The sequence below is a fragment of the Pelophylax lessonae genome (genome assembly GCF_965119305.1).
Source record: "Pelophylax lessonae genome assembly, chromosome: 13".
NCBI classification, from domain to species: Eukaryota; Metazoa; Chordata; class Amphibia; order Anura; family Ranidae; genus Pelophylax; species Pelophylax lessonae.
This window is the reverse complement of record NC_138780.1, coordinates 160,689,585-160,709,637: the sequence shown is the minus strand read 5'-3', so window position 1 is coordinate 160,709,637 and position 20,053 is coordinate 160,689,585. Positions and strand designations below refer to the sequence as shown.

The window sequence follows — 20,053 nt, the reverse complement described above, 5'->3', positions numbered from 1 at the left end:
GACCTTTTGCCACATTTCAGGCTTCAAACATAAAGATATAAAACTGTAATTTTTTTGTGAAGAATCAACAAGTGGGACACAATCATGAAGTGGAACAAAATTTATTGGATGTTTCAAACTTTGTTAACAAATAAAAAACTGAAAAATTGGGCATGCAAAATTAAAATTTTGCACGCCCAATTTTTCAGTTTTTTATTTGTTAAAAAAAGTTTGAAATATTCAATAAAATTTGTTCCACTTCATGATTGTGGCCCACTTGTTGATTCTTCACAAAAAATTACAGTTTTATATCTTTTATGTTTGAAGCCTGAAATGTGGCAAAAGGTTGAAAAGTTAAAGGGGTCGAATACTTTCGCAAGGCACTGTACACATACTAGGGCCAATTTAGACAGTAGCCAATTAACCTACCAGCATGTCTTTGAAGTGTGGGAGGAAATGGGAGTACCCGGAGGAAACCCACGCAGGCACAGGAAAAACATGCCAACTCCAGGCATGTAGTGCCATGGTTGGGATTCAAACTGTCAACCCCAGTGATGCTAGGCAGAAGTGCCTATCCGCTTAGCCATTGTGCTGCCCACTTACAATATTTCGTAGAATTTTTGTTAGGATAGGCAGAACAATACATGTTAGTACAGTAGGTATCCAAACAGATGGCACAAGTTAGTAGAAAAAGTCTGAAAAGATAACCTAATGTGTGAGGATTGAGAGTAGCAGATGAATGTAAAGGGGGAGAGTGAAGATGGAAAAGTCATTATTGATGATCATTCTGCAGCTTGAGCTTCTTGTATGGCTTTAGCTTGTGAAGGCAGGAAGGGTATCTGACTAAAGATGAAGCCAAAATTGAGGTAGAGGGAGGAAGGTTATCTGAGTAAAGATAAAGCCAAAATTGGGGGGGGGATAATAAGGCAACAGGTGGAGACGCCTATCTGTATTCTAGGGAAGGGAAGAACTGTATCGGACTAAAGATAAAGCCAAAATTGGTGGACTAATAAGGCAACAGACGCAGACACCCATCAGTAGTTTAGGAAAGGGAGAAAGGGTATCTGACTACAGATAAATCCAGAATTGATGGAGAGGGAGGAAGGTTATCTGAGTAAAGATAAAGCCAAAATTGGGGGGATAATAAGGCAACAGACGGAGACGCCTATCTGTATTCTAGGGAAGGGAAGAACAGTATCGGACTAAAGATAAAGCCAAAATTGGTGGGCTAATAAGGCAACAGGCGGAGATACATATCGGTATCTACAAAAGGTGGCAATCGATTTGTAGGAAAATAAGACAGGAGAGAGGGAAAAAGCATAGGGTAGGGAGCCCCGAGGTTCAAATGTGAATAAAAAAAGTGTGAGGAATCTGCAGAAAGATGGGAGGAAAAGAGAGGATAGAGGGGATAGTGGGGAGTACAGTGACATCAGATAATGGTCACGGAATAGGATAACAAATGGCAAGAAGAACAAGAGAGGGAAAAATTGTGAGAAATAATTCCAGCACAATGGAAAGTTGTTTAGATCATACATGTCACTGGAAACGTTTTACCTTGATGTTTAGTAGAAACTTCAGTCTCCACTGGTATTAGAACAGGTACTTGCTATATCAGCTGAGTCTTCAGTAGAAACATATGATAACCCTACTTACATGGGTGGCCACAGTAATGAACTGTTGTAGGTCTTGTGATCCAGCGGGCTGAAGCTACAGTGACTTGAAAAAGTATTCACACCCCTTGAAATTTTCTACATGTTGTCATGTTGCAGCCAAAAATGTAAATGTATTTTATTGGGATTTTATGTGATAGACCAACACCAAGTGGCACATAATTGTGAAGTGAAAGGAAAATGATAAATGTTTTTCAACATTTTTTACAAATATCTGAAAAGTGTGGCGTGCATTTGTATTCAGTCCCCTTTTACGCTGATACCCCTAACTGAAATCTAGTGGAACCAATTGCCTTCAGAAGTCACCTAATTAGTAAATAGAGTCCACCTGTGTGTAAATTAACCACTTCAATACAGTGCACATTCACCCCCTTCCTGCCCAGGCCAATTTTCAGGTTCCAGCGCTGTCACACTTTGACAATTGCGCAGTCATACTACACTGTACCCATATGACATTTGTATCATTTTTTTTCACATAAATAGAGCTTTCTTTTGGTGGTATTTAATCACTGCTGTTTTTTTTTTTTTTTTTTTTTTTTTTTTTAATTTCTTACAAAAAAAAAAAAAAAAAGTTTATTTTCTGTGAGTAAATTTTGAAAATAAGTAATTTTTCTCCTTCACTGATGTGTGCTGATGAGGCGACACTGATAAGCTGCACAGATGGGCACTGATGAGGTGGCACTTATGGGCACTGATGAGGTACTAATATGCCGCACTGATGGGCACTGACGGGCAGCACAGATGAGCAGGCACTGATGGGCACTGACTGGCAGCTCTATGGGCACTGATTGTGGGCACTGTGAGCACTGATAGTGGGCATTGTTTTTTTACTTTTCTGTAATCAGGGCACTAATGATCAGTGCCCTGATTACCTGTCCTAGGCTTCCCTTTGAGGAGGAGCCGATGATCGTCTCTCCTCGCCACACACTCTGACAGTGTGAGGCAAGGAGAGCCGATAAACGGCACTTCCTCATTTACATGTGACTGGCTATGATTGGACACAGCCGATCACATGGGTAAAAAGCCATGTCATTGGCTCTTTACCAAGATCGGGGTCGTGCCGTGTCCTAGCAACACGGCGCGGCCACGATCGCCGCACTGCGCACCCCCGCGGGCGCGCGAGAGGGGCTGTTCTGGTGCGTCGTCATATGACGGTGTCTCAGAACAAGAGCCGCACCGCTCCGCCGTCATTTGACGGTGGGCGGGTGGGAAGTAGTTAATCTCTGTTTAAATATAGGTGTCTGTAAAGCCCTCAGAGGTTTGTTAACCTCCTTGGTGGTCTGATTATGTCCAGATTTCTGTGCTAAAAGCGGTACATTGTTTTGCATAGAAATCTGTTGTTTTACATTTTAAAACTCTCCTTCTGCTGCAATCCCCCCCCTGTCCTCCACCTGTGTGCTAGGCAGATGCCAGCACCTGCCTTCCGGTTCCCTTCCCTGCGAGCGTTGCGACACAGGGGGGTGGAACCGGCGGAAAATTCAAAAGTGTAAATACAATAAATGACATGATACAAAGTTGTGATCCTAACGGATTACACTGTATCATGCCATTTCACCACAGGATTGCACCTGGTGACGAAAATTTAAATGAAAAAAGCTTTGTTCCAAAACAGTTTCTTGCTATCACTGGAGTTGATTTTCTAAGACCCCGTTCAAACTGGGGCGACGCTACTTGCCGGGGCGACCTCACAGGTCGCGGTGCGCAGCTTGCACCGCGACCTCGGAGCTGCCGTCACGGACTTCATATCATTGAAGTCAATGCAGGTTGCTCCAGGTCGCCCCAAAGAAGCTCCGGACCCTTTTTCTAAGTCGGAGCGACTTGTGTCGCTCCTATTAGAACGGGTCCACAGCTACTCTATGGCAGGCGACCTGTCAGGCGACCTGGTCGCCTGACAGGTCGCCCCAGTGTGAACGGAGTCTAAAACTGGAGAGTTCAAATTCAGGTGCAGCTCTGCATAGAAACCAATCAGCTTTCAGGTTGTTTTGTCAAAGCTTAATTGAACAAGCTGAAAGTAGAAGCTGATTGGCTATCATGCACAGCTGCATCATATTTTGCTCACTCCCGTTTTAGTAATTAACCCCAGTGAGTCAACTAATTTTGTCACCCTTAAAATTTCATCCAGACTTATTTGAATGGAATCCTAAATGCGGGTTTCATTGCAATATGTACAATTATTTATCCAAGCAGAAATCTCACAGATTTGTGTTTCTTTGTGGAAAAAAAAATTTAATCGTACTCCTTTGAATTTTCTGGTCACTACGGTTGAGAACGACCGTCGTTTGGACCCCACTAACCATTAGAATATCAAAAGAAAAAACCCAATAGGATTACCCTTTTGGGTCACACAGGCGGGGGAGCACTTTAATGGTCTGGTAAAGGGCTTGCTGTGACCCCATCTTATCTACAGGGAGGCTATTAGGGTTATCCCAGCCCCCCTTTCCTTCCCTTCACTTCCCCCCTCTGGCTTTTGAACTTGACTATGGCTTAAGGCAGTGGTCCTCAACTCCGGCCCCCGGGGGCTACTAACAGGCCAGGTTTGCAAGATAACTAAATTACATCACAGGTGATCTAATTTGCTGCTCAGTGATTGCAGTATTCTAGTCTGCATCTCCCCAAGGTAATACTTAAAATCTGGCCTGTTAGTGGGCCCCGAGGACCGGAGTTGAGGACCACTGGCTTAAGGGACAGCCACAACCCTTATTGAAGGACTTGCTATATACATTTTTAGCTGTATATGGGATATACACCTTGTATAAGTTACTGGGATGTTATATCCCCATCCACCTACCTACCACAAACCTTAAACGTTTATATTGCAATACATTGCATCCTTGGGTTTTGGTCCCTTCTTTTGTACCCTTGATTCTCAAGTAAAAAATCCCTCTACGGATTCTTTTGGCCCTTCACCTGTGCTCCCTGTGTTCGCCCAAAGCCAATTTTCCTTTTATGCACCATTTGGAGGAGAATTTTTGTGTCTGTAAAGGGTCCTGATGAAGCAATCTGCGAAACGCGTAGACCTTCCACACAGATGTATTCTCTTATTGATGCTATTTGTGTATTATTTGTACTTATGTGTAACAATTTACATGTTTTTTCATATGTGGGATTGATCTCAACCCCCCTTTGGGTTGAGTTCTGTCCTTATGTGGTGTTTTTTATTTTTTTTTCATGTTTTTAATAAAATTTAAGAAATTTGATATTTTATTCAATTTTTGACATCCAAGTCTATCCTTTGTGCCCTTTAAAGTCAGTTTTTGACCCAAAAGGTTATTCCAATTGGGTTTTTTCTTTTGAAGTAGTTCTAGGATGTTGGCAGTGGCACGCTCATGTTAGCTCCCCTTTTTGCTGTTTCATTAGAATATCTACTTTTGTTCTGAGAATAAACATTTTCAAACAAAATTATATTGGTATGTGGCCATCTTTAGACAGATGTCACGAGAACAAGTGTCCTCATTTGCTAGATTGTGGATTTTCCCAGTTGTGGATCCAAGCATGATCTGGAAAATTACACTTGGACTTTATACCTTACCCAGGCAGTTTTTATTGTAAGGCATTTTAATATGCATAGAAAGCCTTTTGAGTCATACCTTTTTAAAGTGGAGTAAAAATAAGTCTTTGGTACTAAAAGTAACTAATCTGAAGCCTTTTACTTGTTTTGACCTGCACTGTCAAAGTGACTGCTGAATTAAAAGACTTTGAGACACATTAAGCAATCTTTTGCTACACTTAGTAATTATATACTACTTCATTGTACATAATGTTCTTTTCAAATACAGATCTGAAGTTACTTCTGTTCCAAAGCCAAAATTACGACCAAGAGTTCCCTCTGCTTCTTGTAAGGATAATGGGAAAAAGGTGGACAGCCTACAGCAAGGTATACTCACAATTTTTATTGTTTTACAAATTTGTATTTTACTCTTCATAACTTGAAAATCAATTAATAATTCACTCCCAAGTAACATAAAGAGAAAGTGAACTCTGGAAGCTGTGCCTGAAAAAATGGTAGACAAAGGGCAAAGGACTAGGGAGAATGAAATTGTCCAAAATGTCTTGGTATGCTGACGCCTCTAGAGTTTCCTTCACTGTAACTAGTCCCATTACGTGCCTGACTAAGGGGTCCTGCGGGGCTCTGAACTGTTGCACTTACTCTTGTGATGTAATCTTTCTGCAATAAAAACCTTTTGAATGCTGCCAGCGCGGAGGCGGTTGTCACTTAGCAAGGTTTTACACTTTTTGTGCAGTCCCCCTGGTGATTCATGGAGTCTTTGGAGCACATTTCCCAACCTGATCCCCTTTCTGAGGCTGCGGGGCACCCCGTGTCCCAACCATCCATCTGTGCACTGACGGCTGTCCTGGAGTACCTTGTGTCCCGGGTGGAGGTGGCTTACGGGCAACAGGCTAGCAAAAAGCGCCCCCCCCCCTTTCCCTTCCTCATCTGTCTCCTCAGATTCTGAATCTGATTTGGCCGCTGCGGACTGTGCGTGAGGATAATGCCTCCACGTCTGAGACAGCGCATGAAAAGGCGATGGTGGATGCACTGATTGTATCTGTGCGTGAGACCCTGAAGATGGAGGACACAGCTGAAGCTGCGATGGTGGCGCAGGTGCCTTTTGGCACTCGCAAGCCATCCAAAGCGGCAAAGGTGTTTGCTTTCCCTGCCTATTTTGACAGAATTGTCACTAAAGAGTGGGGATGGCCAAAGCGTCCCCGTGGGGTCCCTAAACGCTTTACTAGGCATTACCCCTATGAGGAGTCTCTTCTTAAGAAATGGACTGTGCAACCAGTGGTGGACCCTCCGGTTTCCAGATTGAACAAGGCAACCATGATTCCGGTTGAAGAGTCCCCGGCCTTTAAGGATCCGGCTGACTGAACTCTCCCCTGCCTTTGGCGAGCTGGCAGACCAGCTGGTCCAGGGGCTGCAGTTTATCTGTGATGCCTCTTTGGATGCGGCTTCCCTGATGGCTGTCCTCCCTGTTTTGGCAGTGGTCCTTCAGCGTGTCTTTTGGCTCAACTGCTGGTCTGCATATCAGACTGACTTCAAAAAAGGCCTTGACTGATCTTCCTTTTCAAGGAGATCGCCTTTGTAGAGCTACCCCTGGATAACATCATTAAAGGTCTCACGGGGGGGGGGGTAGAGTACTTTTTCTTCCGCAGGCTGCTAAGGGCAAGGATCCTTGTCGTAGACGTGGGCCTTCCTTCTCAGCTCATAAGAAGTTTTTTCGTCCCTCAGGTTCGACTGACATGGGCTCGAAGCCTTTCAGGGCCTCTTCTGGAGGATCCAAATGAACCTGGTCTGGCAAGCCAAGATCGGGCTTCTCCAGACCCCTGGACAAGGCTCCTTCTGCATGAAGGTGCGCCCTCACCCGTATCAGGGGTGGGGGGACATTTTCGCTGGTTTCAGGACCCGTGGACTTCCCGGGTGCAAGACAAGTGGGTCCACCAAGTCATTCGGTCCAGCTACAAGATCATGTTTCGCTCTTGTCCCCCAGCAAAGTTTTTTCCTTCCAACTTGCGCCTGTCCCCAGACCGCTTACAGGGCCTGTTTGGGGCGGTTCAAGACCTGTTCCCGCAAGGGGTGATTGTCCAGGTTCCCACCTCAGAACGTTTTCACGGTTTTTACTCAAACCTGTTCACAGTTCTCAGGAAGGAAGGCGAAGTGCATCCAAGTCTGGACCTTAAGGCGCTAAACTGCTTTGTGCAGGTACAGAAGTTCAGAATGGAGTCCATTTGAAATGGTGGTGGCATCACTGCGTCAGGGGGATTTCCTCACCTCTATCAAGGTTGCCTACCTTTTACATTCCAATATGCGCCAGTCACCAGCGTTTTCTCCACTTTGCTGTGGGAGAGGAGCATTATCAGTTTGTGGCTTTACCCTTTGGTTTCGCATCTGCTCCTTGGGTCTTCACAAAAGTGTTAGTCCTGGTGCTAGTTTTGCTACGCCAAGGGGGGAGTGCGGTACTGGGCTACTTGGACGAGTCTCCCTCTGCTCTGGTGGAGAACCTGGAGATCACAATACAAACTCTGCGGGAGTTCAGCTGGATTCTGAATTTTCAGAAGTCTGCTCTGGTTTGGTCCACAAAGCTGGACTATCTGGGCCTGACTCTGGACTCGGCCTTAGCCAGAGTGCTCCTTCCTCTGGACAAACTCCAGAAATTGCAGGCTGCAATTCGCCTCCTGCTGTCCACCAAATGGTCATCCCTCCGGACTTGCATGTGAGTGCTGGGCCTGATTGTGTCTACTTTCGAGGTGGTTCCATTTGCACAATTCCATACGAGGTCCCTGCAAAAGGAAATTCTGACCAAATGGGACAAGACTTTGCAGTCTCTGGACAATCAGATCTGGCATGAAGGAGTATATGATATGGTGGCTTCGTTTGGCGTTCAGCTGGGAAAATCCTTCCTTGTATTGGACAATGGTCACCACGGATGTCAACGTGTCCGGCTGGGGAGGCATCCTCGGCAAGCATTCTTAATAGGGAAACTGGGCGCTGGAAGAGTCCAGACTTCCGATCAATGTCTTGGAACTCTGAGTGATCAGATTGTGTCTGGATCATTGGACTGATCGTCTTCAGGTTTGCCCAGTACGCATTCAGTCAGCCAATGCCACGGCTGTGGCTTAGGTCAATCATCAAGGGGCACAAGAAGTGTCCTGGCAGCTCTGGAGGTAGCCGGCATTCTAAGGTGGGCAGAACGGTTCGTTCCAGCCCCCTCCACCGTGCACATTTCTGGGGTGGAAAATTGGCAAGTGGATTACCTCAGTCAGCATGTGTTGGACCACCGGTAGTGGTCTCTTCATCCAGAGGTGTTTCATCAGCTGTGTCTCTGGTGGGGCACCACCCAGGTGGATCTGTTGGTGTCTCGGCCCAACAAAAAGGTGCAGAGGTTTGTGGCTCAGTCAAGGGATCCTCTGGGAGACGCCACAGATGTGCTGGTGGCCCCGTAGGGTCAGTATCGTCTGTTTTACGCATTCCCTCCTCTCAAGCTTCTGCCCAGAGTTCTACGCAGGATCGAGGCAGAAGGGATTCCGGTCATCTTAGTGGCTCCAGACTGGGCTCACCGGGCTTTGTACGCTGATCTGGTGCGGCTTCCTCTCAGGGAGAATCTGCTGTCCCAAGGACCGATCTTGCTGGCTTTGACAGCTTGCCTGTTGAATGCCAGGTGCTGAAAGATAGGGATTTACCTGAGTCAGTGATTCCTACACCGTTAAAAGCTAGGAAACCAACCTCTATCTGACAGCTGAAATCTGGTTGCTGTTGGTAGTAAAGGCTATTTCTACATTTTCGGTTTATTCATTTATTTCATGATTATAGTCTGCAGAGTTGTAAAGGTCACTCCTTTTACACATTGCTTCCTAAAGAGCCATATGTTTCTCACTGACCCATAGAATAAAGCCGGGGATTACTTGGTATTCATCAGTCAGAAGTGTTGCCATGTTTATTTTTCTGTTGTGTATGAGGTAAAGGTTCGGACCTAGTGCTACAACAGAAAACCAGTTCTGTCAGATTCCTAATAATCCTTCGCTAGTTTTCGTATTTTTCATCTGCTGTTTATTAAATCTCTATGCCAGACAAAACTTTTTCTTTTTATTCAACTTCTGTCATATTTTATATCCAAATTCCAGGGAAAATGTAACCCTTGCAGCCACTGTAAGGGTAGTTTTTAAAGGATAGGTGCACTTAAAAAAAAGAGCAGGAAGATCAGTGGACTTCGAGGACTTGCCAGTGCCCTCGCAGCTCATGGAAAACTATTAGCAATGGCTGACTGTACTTATAGGCATTTATTCACAGGAAACTAAACGAACGGCGTGGCCGTGTGGGCGAAGCCCCCCACGTCCAGGTTATTTTCAAATAGTGACAGCGGGTGTGGGGAGGAGATCCCCAGCCATTGTCACAGGGAGGGGGAGAGCTGCAATTGCTGGATCATATAACATGTTCCACCTTAAAAAAAAACAGGTGGAACATGTAGCATGTTCCAAAAGTGAACTTCTCTTTTAAATGCTCATTTTTTTTTTTTCTAGGGTGCCATTTAAAAAAGATTTACTCAAGTTATTTCTCGCTCCCCAAGCAGCTAGCGCTCTCCTCTTCCCTCCCACAATATGGGTTTTGGGGAAGACTTCGTGTCTTCACGTACAAGGTAGAAATACTGACCTTTTTATGTAGGTGGTGATGTGGAAGTTTCTGTGACTAATGGAGCGCTAAAGAGAAATTACTTTGAGGTACAGGTCTCACGGAGAGCATGAAGCACGAGAGCATGAGGGAGCTACTGCTTTTTAATGGTACCTTTAGACAAAAGTGAGACTTTGTGTGATAGTGAATGCAGGCTCCTGGGTTTAATATCTCATCTTCCATAATACACAGAGCATGGAAATGTAATTATTTTAGTAAATATAAACTGCTAAATACCTTTCTCATAAGCAGTTAGAGCAGTCGTGTGACTTCTATCAGTGTCTGGTTAAAGCTTGTAGGAGGTGTTTTCATTCTCCCCTTATTGTCCTATGAGGCTGCAGGATCCCTGACCCTCTGTCTGGACAGTGCTGATTGGTCCTGTGCTGATCACATGCACCCTCCCAAGAATAAAACAAATTTTACAGCAATAAAAACCAAATTGAGCATGCGCAGCTTGTCCCCTAGACTTTGTTCTATCAGGAGATGGATTTGGACAGTGGAAGAAGAGGAGGATCAGAGATGGATTTGGGCAGTGGAAGAAGAGGAGGATCAGAGATGGATTTGGGCAGTGGAAGAAGAGGAGGATCAGAGGAGACCGGATCAAACCACCTTTTTACACAATGCAGAAGATTAACCCATTTAAGTTCCACAGTGAATATAACAAGAATGCTTTACTGCATATACAGATTAATTTTTACTGTTGTGGGTTTAGTAACACTTTAAGCTAGAAGGTGAGCACAGGGAAACTAGCATTTTAGGTGTACAGTCAGTAATTGCTGTTCCTGTATTTTATTTCCTGACAATGTTACTTTAAATCAGCTTCTAAAGTTTTGGACCTGTTAAGATGGTACATAAACATGGACTTTCATGGAGGTGTGGTTTGTTCATTAAGTTGTAAGCATGTTTGGTGCTTTGCTTCCTCCAAACTTATTTCATGCTGGTATGTATCCTTGCCTCCGTCCTACTTACATTTGACTCCTTTTTGCCCTTTGGAGCTGTCATAATACTGCCACTGCACCAATATTAGTAAAAAAAAAAAAAAATGCCAGTCAAAGTTCTGTAGCAGTACCTACCTACCTACCTACCTTCTCCAAATTTGCACAAGCTCAACAACATGAGGACGAAGACTAATTCCCCCTTCCCACACCCTTTTTTTTTTCAGTTTTGTGTAGAGTAGGGAATGATTAAGCCCCCATGTTTTTTCCAATTTATGTCTCATTGGAGAGATTTTTTTGCATTTTCTCTGGTGGAATCGAATGTAAATCTCCCCAAAGTGATGGAAATTGGTGACTGCTGTCACTGGAACATGAGTCTCCATTGAAAAACAACCACTTCATTACTATTATGTTGGCAACTCTTTCATTTGCGGTGACAGTGGTCCCCAGCACAAAGAGAGGATGAGTCTTCCTAGAACAGACACAGCAAAAAAAAAAAAAAAAAAAACAAGTGCAGGGTTCTAACCCCTTGTTATTCTAGTTCAAATCCCTAATAAAAATGTTGGATGTTAATGAATTAAGCTCTGGAAAGTTTAAATGCTGCTTTTTGGCAGATCTGGCAATAACCATGCATGTTTTATTGAATGGGTCCGGTAATCTTTTTGCCCTTTGGTAGGTTATCACACATGGCAACAATAACCATGCTTTTCTTAAATTTCCAGGAAACCTTGCCGGTGAAAAGTCTGTAAGAGTAATTGGTCAGCGGATGAATTACAGGCATGGGCCTGCAGAAGCTGAAGAAGAGAGTTCTAAGGAGATTGCTCCCATTCTTACAAGACATGCACCAAAGCCACCAAGGCCCATTAAAGGCAAGTGACAAATTGTTACTCCTACTGCAATCCTAGGTGTACCTTACTAAAAGTGTGTGCAGGAAGATGACTTGCAGTATTGCTGTCCTAATCATCTGCTGAATTATTGAGTAGTGTAGTTAGAGGTTTGTCAAGCACTATGCATGGCTTCTTAAAGATAAGAGGTATACGTGTGCATTCATTCCATGACTTCTATGGCTGCTGTCATTCGTTTAGGTTGTACAGGTAGAGAATTCTGGTCAGGGTCCAAGGCTGCCAAGAATTCTGAAAATACCTGTATGTTTAAATTTAACAACTGCACAATATTTCTAAATAGGTGGAATCCGTATATCGCATTTATCCATAGACCCATGAACATGCATGCATGAGGGCTGGTGTTTTCTGTGTATATATGTATATATATATATATATATATATATATATATATATAATTGCATTTGTAGTGAATTATTATTTCTTTATTTTTTCATAGTTTTGTCACTTTTTAAAAGCAAAGTCCCAAATAACAGGCCAGATTCCATGGTATGCTTAAACTGGCCATACAAAATGCGCATCAGCAACTGGGTGAAATTCCCTATGTGGACCAGATATATTTGGCCACATACTGGCGGCATTAGGATACTGAAGGAAATTCACCCATTCATGCTGTTTGGCAGCAACTGTGTTTGGCCAGCTTTACAGCTGCTTACCTTTGCTGTTTAAATCTTGTGCATCATTTAGTGTTAAAAACCAGCTGCACAAGAAAAATTATGATGTCACGATGATAAAGGCATTTTACTGCTTTTGCCTGGCCTATAGACAAGATGGCTGAACGGAGCTTTCTGGTTCTGGGTGGATGTCATATGATGATCTTTCATCGTGCATGCCCTAACAGCTGTGCTGTAGCTGATCTATCATCTGCTGTGTGCACGGAACACCGCAAATGACACATTGTACTGGACCGGTGTTCCGTGAAAAAACCATACCGTGAGAAAACCATACCCTCGTCACTTCCGGTGCACCTACGGAGGGTATGGATTTCTCACAGTAGTGTATGTGATGTTACACTTGCCGCCGTTACATTAAAACAGCTCCTCTGCACTATGAGTCATCTCCGCTCCTATCCCTGACACTTCCCTGATCTCGGCTAATAAATATAAAAGCGGATCACGGAGCCGAGATCTCCGTCATTTACATTTCATACACCCGCCGCCGCTTTTATATTTATTAGCCGAGATCAGGGAAGTGTCAGGGATAGGAGAGGAGATGCCCCATGTTCCCGCCGAACTGTTTTAATGTAACCGCCGCAAGTATAACATTACACACACTCCGTAATAATTTCATTCCCTCCGAGCATGCGTACTTGTGAACTTCTCTGCTGTGCAATGACGTATCCGAGGCTCTGAGCATGCGCACTGCTGCGCCGCTCAGCTGTTTCAGACCGGAAGTGACGAGGGTATGGAATTCTAACGAGGTATGGTTTTTTAACGTTACACCGGCCCTGGTACCATGTGCCCAATTACAGCGATCACATGACAGTTGTACACAATGAATGGCTTTCATTCATATCCATTCATTGTGTACTATTGTGATGATCTCTGTGATTGGTCACAATGATCACATTGTACAGACAGGGCCAATCACAACGCCGCTGTACCATGTGATAGCTGTGGCCAATCACAGCTCTCACAATTGTACCCACTGGCAATGATGCCATTTGTAAAAATTATTGTTTATAACCGTTATCATCACTGTCATAAGCAATCGTACTGTGTGTGTAAAAAAAAAAAAAAAAAAAAAAAGATCACTTCCCCAGAGTAGTACAGTATCATGATGGTAACACTGCACTGCTCCTGTTTTTTTTTTTTTTTTTTTTTTCACAAACTGTCGACCTGATGACAGTATGTAAAAAAGAGAAATTGTTTAAAAAATATTTTTCCAAAATAAAAAAAGTTAGTGAGGTTGAAGAAGACACCAGTCCATCCAGTTCAACCGATGTGTGTGTGTGTGTGTGTGTGTTTGCTATGCCTCTTACTAAATTCTTTGGACTGTCTAATTTCCAAAAAGGGGTCATTTGGGGGGGGGCATTTTTTGGTCCTGGCATTTTAGGGTCTCAAGAAATGAAATGGAAATGAAAGGCTGTCAGTACATCAGGATTGATCAATTGTTAAATATATGTAGCATGGTTTGTAACTTTCACACAGGCTAAATGATATACAGTACACTGATTTGGGTTGTTTTTACCAAGGAAATGTAGCAGAAAATATTTTGGCCTAAATTTTATGAAGAAAGATTTATTTGCAAAATTGTATAGCCGAAATGAAAGTTTGTTTTTTGTTTTTTTTTTTTTTTTTTCATTTCCAAATTTTTGGTATTTTTTTAGTTTATATACCAGTTATATACCGAAAAAATAAAAACATTGATTAAGTAACACCAAAAGAAAGCTCTATCTGTCTCAAAAAAAATAATTTAATTTGGTTACAGTGTTGCATGACTGAATATTTGGCATTCAAAGTGTGATAGCGCTGTAAGCTGAAAATTGGGGGTAAAAATTTTGAGTCTTGATTGGACTTTAAGGATAAGAAAACCAAGTTTACTTATACTTGTGATCTCCCCCCCCCCCCCCTAAACTCCCCTATCTACCCCCCCACTTTACACCTTCATACTTGCCTAGTTTTTACCTCTATGGCCCTCTGCAATGTTGACATCCAGCTACTTCTTTCCAGTGTCTGGATACGCCCAGTAGAGTCTATTAGACTTGTATGAGGCCGCCTCTCAAGTGGTCTCCTCTGTAGGCAGCAAGTCAAATTTGACGCCTAGAGGCCCATTTAAAAATGTTTGTTGTGGCCTACGCCTTAACCATACTGCTGCTGTTTAAAAAAATGCATGCAATTATAAAGCACAGCATTGTTGCTTTTTATAAATGGGATGGGTCATGGTGTAGGTGGTGAAGCTCTCTGTTTATAAATGGGTCTCTTGCTAAAAAAAATGTGTCTCTTTAAACACTTCTATTAATGAATGTTCTTGTTGATTTTCTCTGGTTTCTCTTTCTACACCCACACGTATAGGAATCACCGGGTCAGTTACAAGCTTTCAGCTGATTGACAATGATGTAACAAGTCTCTTGTCTGATGACTCTGTAGCTGTGATTGGAAAAGGTATGTGTATATAGGTTTCTCAAAAAGTTGCTAGAGGTTCCTTGAGGTGTGGCTAATTTTCCTCCCACTTCATGATGCTTTGCATAGTTCCAGGGCTCATGACACTTGTCAGAACCGACTACACGACACCAGTTATGTTTCTGCGGTCTATTAGGGTGGCATTCTGACCACCACTGTAGAGTGGTCTTTCTTCCCACTAGCCATCAATGAACGGCTAATTTTTCAAGGGTTTCTGTAGGGCACAATGATTATTAGCTTTTTTTTTTTTTTTTTTTTCCGGATTAAAAACTGCAAAACTTGGATGATCCAGGTAAACTATATAGATATTCTAATCTCTTAAAAGAAAAGTGTGCCAAAGCTCTTTTGGCCATACTTCTCTTCTGGGTTACAGGAGTATTGGCTGATGTCACAGAGCCAGGCCAGGTTCTGCAAGGATCCCAAATTTAGGGCCAGGATCCACCCAGATGCCTGATTGCCAGCCTACTCAGTCTCTCAGCGTGCTGCTGAGAGCCTGAGCCAGCTGCTCCAGCACCCGGCACAGCCCTGCACTCAGGTGGTCACTGGTGGAGAGTGGTGACTGACAATTGCCGCTCTCTGATCAGTAAAGACCGACCTAGGTCAGTAATAGATGGGGGCAGTGGGCAACTTTTTGTTCTGAAGGAGTTTTGTAGGCAAATGGGTACAAGTCCAGTTATGACCTCCATGGTCAGAATCTGCAAAAATGTCTTCAATAAGGGCAAAAATAAATCCTACATGACTGTGGTAAAAGCTTGGGAACTGAACCAAGGAGGGGGTCATGCTTGACAAAACTAGGGAGGACTTCAAGTATTGCACAGGTAAAATTTCCCTTCAGTTGGAACACTAGGGGCAGCAATGAAAGTATGTGTATGGTGGGCTGGAAAAGGTAAAGCGTGACATTTCCACACGTGTATATGTATTCATGGGATCCGGCACACTGCATCAAAAGGCAGGGGAACCATAGACTAGTGCACAAGGCTGGGCATTGAATGCTCACAAACCAGTTGCTGGTGGTAACAGATGTGAAGGGTGTCAGAGCTGACAAGGTCAGTGTAGGCAGACAGGAGTGAAATACCAAGGATAGAATTATGTGCCACTTGCAGCAACAGGAAGGTGCTTCATCAATGCCACTGAGCGATCAGCTGTCATGTGATTGCTCAGTTCTCAGTCTTAAAGCTGACGGGGGAGGGCTGCAGCATTAGACTAATGCTGCATCCACAAAGATAAGTATGTTAGTTTGTTTTTTTGTAATCTCACAGATTAAATCTGCATGGTATTAATCGGTCTATAGTCCTGTAACATGAACCTTTCATAGATTTCGGTTTTCAAATGCAAACACCACAATATGTCTACATGATTTTTATTTTGGCAGAATTATTATTTTTCTCTTTCGTTCATTGATGGACACAGCTCCTGATCTTAACTATTGGGTTATACTGCCCCCTACAGGAGTAGGACACTAGGCAGAAAAAAAGTCTGGCTACGCCCATGGGCAGTCCCAGGGGGTATATTCCCACTCTCTGCTATAGGCACTCAGTTTTTTTCTCCCTGGTCAGGAGTAAGGACCTAGTTCACTGCTGGGATCTTTGGTCCTAGCAATTTTTTTTCTTTTTAGATAGACAATTTTTCTCCTGGATTTTTCCTGTGAGATCTACAATCAACTGCTAGACTGGGCGACGGGCTGGATAATCTAGATCCAGTGGTCACCCCAGTCTGGCCAGCAAGTGCACGCAGACCTCAGCTCCACGCTAGGTCGGCCACGACATAGCCCCACTGCACGGGGACTGACCTGCAAATTAAACGCCTTGCGAAGTCGCATACAGCTGGGTCTCGTGCCAAGTCACAGCGTTCCTCCTGGCCGACAGCCCCCCCATTTCAATGGAGAGGGGTTATGTCTGGAGCGTCGGCCTGCCTGGTTCCTAGTATGGTGAGTAGCTGTCCCCTGGAGGGTTTTGGGGTAGACGTGGTCTCTTTCTTGGGATGGTCGGACCCCCGGGTTCCCCTCCTTCCTGTCAGGTACCCCCCTTTCCAGTGTCCCCCATCCTACCCCCCTCCACATATGCTGGGGCTGTTTGGGTGGTCTGGTCCACCTCCTGAAGTGGGGGCAGGGTGCTAGAGGCTGGGGGTGTGCCGTTGTCGACCGAATGATCGACTGTTTCGGGAAAGGGGGGGGGGGGGGTTGTACCTTGTGAGGGTTTTTGGCCAGGGCCTCCTGGCCTGCCTGGATCTGTCCTTGAGCCATGGGTTCACTCCTAGGTCCCTGCAAGCCTCCTGTCGCCACCATTTACTTGTAACCTGTGTGTTTCTATAAACGGCGGCTATGTTTGTGTAGTCTGGTGGCTATTTTGTTGTGGTTTGCCATTGAAAATAGCGGCGGCCATGACAATGGAGCCCTGTGGGGGGCGATTTCGGCATTTTATCCTGGACCTCAAGGCCCTAAACTGCTTTGTGCGGGTACAGAAGTTCAGAGTAGAGTCCATTCGATTGATGGTGGCATCCCTGCGTCAGGGGGATTTTCCTCACCTCTATCGACATCAAGGATGCCTACCTTCACATTCCAATATGCCAGTCACCAGCGTTTTCTCCGCTTTTCTGTAGGAGGGGAGCATTATCAGTTTGTGGCGTTACCCTTTAGTCTCGCCTCTGCTCCTCGGGTCTTCACAAAACTGTTAGCCCCGGTGCTAGCCATGTTACGCCGAAAGGGGATCATGGTCCGACCGTGGAAGACGGTACATTGCGTGGTGTGAGTCTCTTGGGATTCATCTTCGCTCCTTCTCGGTGGCTCGGATCTTGACCTTACTTCAACAGGGGATTGAACAGAAGTTGGCCTTGAGTCCCATCAAGGGCCAGGTGTCGGCTTTGGCAGTCTTCATCCAACGACCTTTGGCCACACAATCTCTGGTGCGTACTTATTTTCAGGGTGCATGACATTGATTCCTCCAGTGCAGGCTCCGTTGTTGCCTTGGGATCTCAATTTGGTGCTTTCGGTTTTCCAGAAGCCTCCCTTTGAGAATCTTCGGGAGATTCCCTAGCTTACGCTGTCCCAGAAGGTGGCCTTTTTGGTGGCTATCACCTCGCGCGCAGGGTGGCGGAACTGGCGGTATTATCCTGTCGTTCCCTTACGTGGTGATTCACAGGGCTAAGGTGGTTCTTCGCCCCTGTCCATCGTTCCTTCCAAAGGTTGTCTGTTTTTCATTTGAATGAAGACATTGTGTTGCCTTCCCTGTGTCCCAGGCCTAAACATCCAAAGGAAATTGCTTTGCATGCCTTGGATGTTGTCCAGGCAATTAGGGTGTACCTGGCAGCTATGGAGTCTTTCAGAAGTCAGACTCTCTATTTGTGCTCATGGATGGACCGCGTAAAGGGTTGTCAGCTTCCTCTGCGACCATTTCTAGATGGATCAGACAGATGGTAATTCAGGCCTATTTTGTCATGGGTCAGGTTCCTCCTTTCCCTGTCAAGGTGCACTCAACTAGGGCACTTAGTGTCTCCTGGGCTTTCCGTCATCAGGCGTCAGTGACGCAGTTTTGCAAGGCGGCCACCTGGTCGTCGGTGCACACTTTCACAAAGTTCTATAAAGTGGATGTGTTGGCATATGTGGATGCTTCTTTTGCCCGCAAGGTTTTGCAGGCTGATGTTTAGAGGACCTGATCCTCTTTGAGGGTGTATTATTGTTTTTAGGTGGGCTCCATTTGTTTGGTTGAGCTCCGGTTTACCTGGTTGGCTATAGTTTAGCCTTGGGAATATAATTTTCGCTGTTCCCACCCCTCCTGTTTTACACTGCTTTGGGATGACCCAATGGTTAAGAATATCAGGAGCTGTGTCCATCAATGAACGAAAGAGAAAAAGGGATTTTTGAATTACCGTTCAATCCATTTCTCTGATGTTCATTGACAGACACAGCACACACCCCTCTGTGGAGTTGTAATTCTCCTGACACTGCTTGTAACTAAACAGAGTGCCTATAGCAAAGAGAGGGAGTATAACCCCTGGGACAGCTCATGGGCGTAGTCAGACTTTTCTTCTGCCTAATGTCCTACTCCTATAGGGGGCAGTATAACCCAATGGTTAAGAATAGCAGGAGCTGTGTCCATCAATGAAAGAAATGGATTTTACGGTAAGTCAAAAATCCCATTTTGCGGCCTGATATCGCTTAGATATGGTGGTACTTTGCAACCCTGATTTTCCCAGCTTCTGAGAGCTTTGACACACCTATTCTAAATCCTACTATCCATTTTGGTGCCTTAGCAGCAGTCGGTGGGCAGCAGGTCAGAGCTTATGAAAGTCAAAGAATTTGAAGCAGCTTACAGTTGCTCAGTGCGTTGGAGTTTATGAAATTCAGAACTGCACATGGATAATATGATGAAAACTTATTTGTAAAACTTGCGGTGCATTTTTTTCCTATATAGAAAATTTCACTTTTCTGTTGGGAAGTCCTATGACCGGTTCTTTTTAAAGTCCACTTTTTGGTATGTCCTCAATGTCCAGAAGCCCCCTGGGCCCAAGGTCCTCTAATAGGCAAATACCTACTTCAGCTAAGAAGTTGAATGGGGTTCCCATCTCCCCCATTTACGTGATGGGCAGCTTGGCTGAACAAACATGAGATTCAGGGGGCTTTGAAGGAGTTAAGAGCAAATGCAAACTTAGCAGTTGAAACCGGTTACATTTTAAGGGTTCTCTGGGTTTTGAGACTTCCATGGTTCTCTGGAGGACAATTAATGAAATGGGCATTGCGTTATATTCTCATACCACCTTACAAGTGGAGATGTGGGGTAGGGGTGGGTACTCTTTAGTTTATGCTGAAAGCTACTACTGTGCAGATAGTGTCTTGACTTGCACCAGAAGCAGGGATCCCTGCAACTTTAGGTAGGCCTTTACACTACTTAGTTGTTATTTAATCTACGGTAATGGAAATTGTAGGTCAGTTGCACACTCCTGGAATTTCAGCTACAATCTATTTTCATGAAGCTTGTAATTTTCAATCCTCAATTTTCAATCAATTTTCTACCCTGTGCTAACATTGCCCTAATGAGATTTTATTTTTTTTGAAGGTGTGTTTGAAACTCCTCCTGCTGCCTCTCAGTCACGTATTCAGGCTTCCTTCTCCACCCCAGAGGACTCTAGTTCATCAAAGCACAACTTCGAACCTCCTACCGGTGTCTACGGCAGAGCAGTACAGCAGAACAACCCACCAGTGGAAAGTGATGTAAGATTACTGGTGCACCACGTTTTACCCACAGATTGGATTTGTGGTTTGTGCTTCTATAAACTTTTTTCCTTT

General features: G+C 44.4%; 1 protein-coding gene across 1 annotated transcript in view; it reads left to right on the top strand.

The window, feature by feature from the left end:
• Positions 1 to 20,053, top strand: part of TOGARAM1 (TOG array regulator of axonemal microtubules 1) — an 83,474-nt gene that overhangs the window by 36,584 nt on the left and 26,837 nt on the right. The window contains exons 5-8 of the mRNA XM_082242635.1: positions 5,426 to 5,523; positions 11,471 to 11,617; positions 14,665 to 14,754; positions 19,824 to 19,978. Coding sequence (XP_082098761.1) covers positions 5,426 to 5,523; positions 11,471 to 11,617; positions 14,665 to 14,754; positions 19,824 to 19,978 — 490 coding nt within the window. The remainder of the gene's footprint in view (positions 1 to 5,425; positions 5,524 to 11,470; positions 11,618 to 14,664; positions 14,755 to 19,823; positions 19,979 to 20,053) is intronic.